Source organism: Zerene cesonia, chromosome 24, assembly GCF_012273895.1.
Source record: "Zerene cesonia ecotype Mississippi chromosome 24, Zerene_cesonia_1.1, whole genome shotgun sequence".
NCBI lineage: Eukaryota > Metazoa > Arthropoda > Insecta > Lepidoptera > Pieridae > Zerene > Zerene cesonia.
Window position 1 is genome coordinate 723,002 of NC_052125.1, and position 8,012 is coordinate 731,013.

The 8,012-nt window shown below is 30.6% G+C and overlaps 1 protein-coding gene across 1 annotated transcript in view; it reads left to right on the forward strand.

Moving 5' to 3' along the window:
• The first annotated feature begins 5,615 nt into the window (after positions 1-5,615).
• Positions 5,616-8,012, forward strand: part of LOC119836485 (cuticle protein 1) — a 4,826-nt gene continuing 2,429 nt past the window's right edge. The window contains exon 1 of the mRNA XM_038361823.1: positions 5,616-5,762. Coding sequence (XP_038217751.1) covers positions 5,748-5,762 — 15 coding nt within the window. The 5' untranslated portion in view covers positions 5,616-5,747. The remainder of the gene's footprint in view (positions 5,763-8,012) is intronic.

Consider the following 8,012-nt stretch of genomic DNA (forward strand, 5'->3'; position numbering starts at 1 on the left):
AAAGCTGCCTATACGTTATTCCAGTTGTCCAGCTGTCTACGTACCAAACTTTATAGCAATCGGTTGAGTTAGTTTTTGCGTGAAAGAGCAACAAACACACACACATATCCTTACAAACTTTTGCATTTATAATATCACTAGTAGTATGTCAGCGACAATTAATTATAAGATTGTTTTTTATTGTATAGTGTTAAGTATAATTGTAAAAAATAAACTTCCTTAGTAAGGAAATAAATGCCTATATATATAGTAAAAACCTGTAAATTAAACTCAATGAACTGTGTAATGACTGAAAAACAAATATGAAATGGATGGGGTAGATAATACAGATGGAATTTATCGTATTCGTATGCTACAATTTGTAATATGAACTACAATAATGGCTAATATTCTAATATTAGTTATAAAATGTTCATTTACAAAATAATATTATGCATATTAACTAATTAAAGAGTTTTTAACGGATTGTAAACGCGATTTATTTATTATATTATTTACCTGACGTTTCCAACACTTATTTTTTTCGGGGAGTCTCCCCGTGACCACGCTCGCTGTAAATAATATAATGAATAAATCGCGTTTATAATCCGTTAAAGGTCTTTAATTCCTAAATGTATAATACTCGCGTAAAATTAAACACAAGAAAATACAATATTATACGTCCTAGATCCATCAGTATTCAGAATGTTGATTTGATTTTAAAAAAGCAACTACAGAGTTTGTTGCCGGCTCTTCTCTGTAGAAACTGCTTTACGAACTGGTGTTAAATGTTATAGCTGTTTTATGACCATTCAAAAGTAGTTTGAATAAATCGTTTGAGTTTGTTTAATAAATAGTATTCGTAGATTTGAAATTTTGTACTATCCAAATATAGGTCTATTAGGTATGCAAACACAGGTCTATATGTACAACGTTTGGGTTTTAACATTGAAATTTTAAATGCATGTACATTGCTATAATGCCCCAAAAATATACAAAAAAATACACACATATAAACACATTAATACATCATCTACCACACCATTGGCGCCAATTTGAATACTTATACTAACAATACTGTTATACTTTTTTATTCACACAAAAACGGACATTTATTGAAATGTCACAATGGCACTTGCATCGCAACATGTTTTTGTGTGTGCGGTGACACTCAATAGGTACGTTATAGTATAATTAATAAGGAGCACACAGGTAATTAATATACATCGAGACGTAATTGTCCTATATGTGTCCTACTAATATTATAAACGCGAATGTTTATAAGTATAGATGGATTATATAAGGATGTTTATTTCTCTCTGACGCAAAAACTACTGGACCGATTGCAATGAAATTTGTCACGTAGATAGCTGGACAATTGGAATAACATATAGTCAACTTTTTATCCCGATATTCGTACGGGATATAGACCTAAGCGGGTGAAACCGCGCGGCGCAGCTAGTAAAATTAATAAATTACATGTACATACCTTCATCAACAATGACATTATTAAAAAAAGGGTTCTGACGTTTCGGAAAAATGTTATACCAAATTTGTCAGGTTATATATTTATCTATATTGAAAATAGATTATACTTTTATAATAATGTCTGTTTAATAACTAAAAACACGTTTTAATAATGCCATCAACTAAATTGTCTCACTTGCTCTTATACAGAGTATACGTAAGGAAATTATTTAATTCTAGCGATCCTAATTGTAGACTAGCTTCATGAAATTATTGCATTGTTATTGATCCCTGATAAGGATAAAAATTTGAATTAAATCTATCCGAAATCGAGTCTAAAGGAATCGGTTACATACAAACATACAAAGGACGAACATACATGAGTAGTTTTCATGGCGAAGCCCAATCTTAAATGTGTCATAGTTTCTGAGGAAAGCGCACCATAAAAATGCACATATAATAGATATGATTTATTATATGGGTCAAACCCGCCATCACAAATTAGTAGTTCAAATATTTTTTCACACATAATGGCTGACAAATTTCAAATGCAAAAAGATCGCTAACTCGAAATGGGGTGGGGGCTAAATTTAATATAATTTACAAATTTTGTAAGTCTATTTAATTTAATATTCAGATATTTACTTGATGTTAAAATTATAATTGTTTTATTTATTTACCAAACATTCATATTATAATGAAAATATTAATATTACCTATACAAACAAAAAAAAGTTGTTTGTATAGGTAATATTTTTAAGCCGTAGACCGTACAGAATTTTTTTATTCTCTGCCTTGAACTTTAGGACTTTTATGTATTTCATTCAGTTCAAGTCATGTTCTCATTAATAAAAAAGATTAAACGAAACTCATACGGTATTCGTGGATATAAAGATATCTTACCTTATTGTACCTAATTATATATAATTGTCAAGAAAATATGATATATTTCTCTCTTTTTAAAAATACCGTTGTATGCCCTCAACCTCTTTTAAGAAGATTTATACAAGAATATCAAGGAATTCCTACTTGAGAGATAATTTTAATGCATCCATACAATGGACGTGTTATTATAAATTATTATCAACGCATCCGTCAATGTGAAATTACGATGTTGTTCTCGTCGGAAGTGCAAGGGCGACTATCCGAACGCGCTATTGTATTTTCGCGCGCGAAAGTAGCGTCTTAATTTTATTTTTTTAATTTTATCTGTGGTATACGCATATGCGTAGGAATATAAATTTTGTATTTATATGCACATATATATCAACTGATATAAATTATTATTTTTTATATTTAATTATAATAATAATCTTTTCGGTTAGATGTTTCTTTTTTACGATTCAGGATTAAATATTATAAAGCAAATAGCTGTGTATAAGTCACAAGAAGTTGTATGTTATTGAATTTACATAAAAATCGACACGGTACAAAGTACCGCGTATTTCATTAGTTAAAATAACTATTGAAATGTACTTAAAAGATACAGCCTATATCTGTTTACCCAAATCAAATAACGCACAGAAACATCTTTTCGATGTCGCTACACTGACAGGTGGAGTAGCCATAAGGAAGCCGAGGGGATTGACCCCCTTTTTTATGGCGATTCTCGACGTCAGCATGACCCACCCCCTGGATTCTCCCATGATGATGCTAAGATCTTTAAGACTACGCGAAGGATTTCCATGCCGTTTATTTTGATAGACAGATGTTTAAGAGGAAAGTTTATGTGTATAATATATGCAGTATAAATGCACACGTGCGGAGCTGGGGAGGTTCACTAGTATAGCTATGACCCGCGAGAAGTTCTTTTAAATAACAAATACTAAAGTAATACGTAGAAGTTTTAACGAATCTGGTTGGAAAATATTTCATGACACATATTGAAGATTGGTTTAACGGGTTCTAATGAATGTAAGATCGTTGGATTTATCTCCAAGCTTTAAGTTTGTAGACTTTTAAATTTGATAAATAACTTACAAAAAAGTTTGACCCTCTGAATACGGGGTGATCACGTGTAAATCAGGTTAAAATCCATTAAAAAGTATTTAATTGCCAATTATCATTCGGTTTAAATAAGAAGTCCTTGATAATCATAAATCAAATTTTAAAAAACCGACGACACAAGTTCCAGCATCAACGCACAGTAAACTACCTGAATTCATCATGTTGAGTTGTGTATTCTGACGATTTAAGCGCTTCTGAAAGACTAAAGCTCTGAAAATCTGAATGAAAATGTTTTAAGTACAGGACAGATCTTTGGCCATGATTATTATGATGTACGTATTATGTAGAATTTAAATTTCAAACTGACATGATTTTAAAAGAACTGTAGAGTTTTTTGCCGGTTCTCTGTAAGTGTCGTCCTCATCAGCCCATATATGTTCCCACTGCTGGGATACAGGCCTCCAAGTGCGGGTTGGCAGATGTCACATGTCGTCGAACTTTTGATTCTTTGACATGCCGGTCTCCTCACGATGTTTTCCTTTTACGTTTTGAAGTGATAAGAGTACAAAGTTAGAATTAAATCTGCACATTTATAATATAAATCGAGTCTAAAGGAGTCGGTGACAAACAAACAGGTGAAGCTAATAAAATGCATGTTAATAAAATAGCCTAGTAAAGATTTTTAGCAAAAATCTTTGTCAAGTCAATATTAATATTTAAGTAACACATAAGAAATCAAATATATCCACGTCCCACTAAATATATAAGTATATGCCAGACACCTTTTTAAATTGTGGTTTCTTTTCTTTCTAGTTTTAAATTTTCAGTCGACTTCACAAGAAAAGGTTGAGGTTGAATCGTCTGTATTTTTTTTATGTGACAGCCCAAGCCGACTACTACCCTACCGGAGTAAACCTTCAGATCACCCACGCGTCCTTGCTAAGGTGTAGTAGCCCTTTAGACTAACATCGAGAGAAAGAGATGTTTTTTTTATGGTTTATTAAAAGAAAAAAATTATTTTTGAAGTGAAACTTCTTTAGAATCGTTGTGATTTCAAACCTGATGCAACGGAAAAACGACAGGTAAGAGACAGAAATACAAAAATGTGTAGAATGAAGCCGGCAAAGAATGAGACAGAAATATACATACTATTTTATTCATTCTTTTGACGATTTATTGAAGTTTCACTTCTATCATGTGCGAATCGCACACACACCTTTTTTTTGGGTCTACTACCACATAGCTTTTTACTGGATGAATCGATTTTGATGATTCGTTTTCTTGTTTTAAAATTTGTGACATGTGGTCCCATTTCACATTGTTATTTCTCAAATCATCACAGATAACGATGATACAGGCATAGGTGATCAGTTTTGTCGAGACTCTTATCACCTCCACCTATTCTGCCAATGACCCGGACTCTATAATTTATGAAATTCGTTCACCAAGATTTTTATCCTTACTAATCTGATTAAAGCGAAAGTTTATCTCTCTGTCTCTCTCTTTACACGTAAACCGATACAGCAAGCCGATATTAATGAAATTTTGTACATAGATAGTTTGAGGTTAAAGAGACATAGGTATTTTTATCCCCGAAAACCCACGAGGACGGACACTAGGCGAGCAGTATCCTGTAATGCTTATTTTTCCTATGACTACGCGGACGAAGCGAGTTTAATAATTAATTAATGAAATATATAACTTTAGAGTATTGCATTTTTTCTTTTTATACAGCATTCATTTCATTATAGAAAGGAAAACTTCATATCTACGTATAGAATCTTTTTTATTATCTATAATCATTTATTAATAAATATAATTATTCGATCTGATATATATTCCAATAATAAATACACAGATTTTCTCAAAAAATATTGTGAAACACATTAGGTCATATAACATAGATTATATTAACACATCCAATTTATCACGAAAGAAAAACCATATTCCATTAAAACTAAATCAAATCAAATCAAACGTCTCCGCGTATATGCTTTACAATTTATATAGAACAATCTCGTCAAATTGAATCGTAAGATGAAATCAACACCACGCTCTTTACATTCCTATGTAATTTTAAAAACATTACCAACATTCCTTCCTAAACCACTACAGAACATAATTAAATGAAAAATATCCAGTACATCATTCTACCAACAATTATTCCGATCCATTTACTTATTCTATGGAAATTAAAAAAAAAGCACATTCACATTAAAAAGATTTAACCCTAAATGTAGAAACAGGCTACTTCGTCAAAAATCGTCGCACGCGCATAGTATAAAACAGCTGGTAACACTGTTCAATGCATCAGTCTCACTTGATTGCTGAGAGGATAAACATCAACATTCAACATGTACGCTAAACTGGTGAGAATTACTTTATATATTTAATATTTAATTAAATTTAATTACAGTTCTATACAAAAATATTATATCAGGTCGCTAGTCAAACGCTACATTTGAAACGTAGGGCAATTATGTTAAAAATATGTTTGATATAATATATAATATTACTTTATCCATAATATTGTCTCGATATATATAATTTATAAATGTTAAAAAGTAAATATATAAAAATAACTTAAAAAACCGTTTCGTCTCTGTGACACTAAGATTTAACATGCAAGAGATGTGTTTACAAAATAAATTAGTAGTTAATCTCATTTTGGTTACATGCATTTATTTTAATGTATAAAAAGATATAAAACGTGTGTGATTGATAATTAAAAATGTTGTTTATTTCTTATAAAAACCAAATTATATAAAAAACAATATTACTTTAGCTGAAACAATTTGTATGTCTTTATTTTTTAATATTTCGTAAAGAGAAGTTTTCTGCCAATATACTTGTTTTATTTGTATATATTCGAATCGTAACATTAATGTTCCTAATAAATAACCAAAATACAAAAGAATGATATTAACAATTAAATGGAGCACTTACACGACTCAATAACAATGATAGACATCTGAAAAGATAATATCAAATTACTGTCAACATGTCACCTCGAATATTATAATCTACCATAGATTATAATTAAAAAAAATACAAAATGTCATTACGATTCCCATAATAATTATCGAATAATGTTAGTGGGCGCTAGGTATGTATAAACAGGTGCGAGATGAATTCTTAATCAATAATGTATTACAATTACCATTCAATTTGTCATAGCCGCGATTGATTAGTAATTCTATAAATAAATTTTGAGGTTAGATTTCCTCCATGATAATAATATGTATTTGATAGATGCTTTCGCGCCATTTCGTTAACGATACGATGAAAGTTATTTTCTCGCGTCTTTAGCGTGCTATTTGATATTATGATTCAGCCTAGGTACTTGAAATTTCTAGGCGCAAATATTAGTTAGTTAGTTAGTTTTCCCTTTTCAAAATATACAGGGTAATTTTAAAAGGCGTTTTCAAAAATAATTTCACAGATTACAACGACTCCATTCGTACAGTTTAATAAAATAGCAGCTAGTTAATCATATTTCAATATGCAAATCAAATTATTATAGAGTAATTATTAAACATGTTTTTATAACCATTGAAAGACCGAATAAAAGCTAGCAATTAAAACTATTTACTGTCAATGTCAATTTGTATCTAACCTGCTATCGTAATTATAACAATTTCGTGCAACATTGAAATAAATGTTATGAAATGCTTGCCAAATTAATTGTTACACAGTGTAACACAGTCTGCAATTTCCGCCCCATTTGTTCTGCATACAATAGCGGTATTATCATAAAATATTACAATTTTGGGGCTGGTATGTCAAGACAGCATTCCTGCACCTTATAATTATCTATAGTTAATATACCTATTTTTCATCTCAGCCATCAAAGGAATGATACAAAAAAAAGGGACAGTTCAAATTTCGAACAAATAGTGTATCATAATTTTAAATCTGTAGTTTTTAAAACATGTTATTATATCTTGGTTTATAAGATGTGAGAGGTAGTGTTTAATGACAACCGTCTCTACGTTAATTATTTATAATTAATCAAGTTTAAGACCTTTCATAAAATCGTATTTCCTATTTTTCTTACTCAAATTTTAATCATAATATTAACAAAATGTCATTACGATATCCTCCTACTAATAATTAATTAATTATTAACATAAACGCAAAGTTGTATGTATGATGATGGATGATAGATGGACGATGGATGTGTATGTGTGGATGTTTGTTACTATTTCACGCAAAAACGACTGAATCGATTGCTATGAAATTTGGTTCGTAGATAGCTGGACAACTGGAATAACACATATGCAACTTTTTATCCCAATATTCCTACGGGATACTCACGCGGATGAAACCGCGTTGCGCAGCTAGCAACCTATAATACAACAACAGTATTTAACAAATAGCTTATGCCTAAGAATTGTGAACATATAGATCACAGCTATGAATGAATTTATAAGGAATAACATGCAACAAGAGACGGCTGTTAATTTTAGTACCTATTCCCACATTATCAAATATGACAAGTAAGTTTTAACGCATTACGCAGTCAAATTAACTGCATTCTTCAATACGCGTAGGTGTTGATATTCGAACAAATATTCGATTGTTTCAAGCCAATGAATAATTAATATTTATAAATCTGG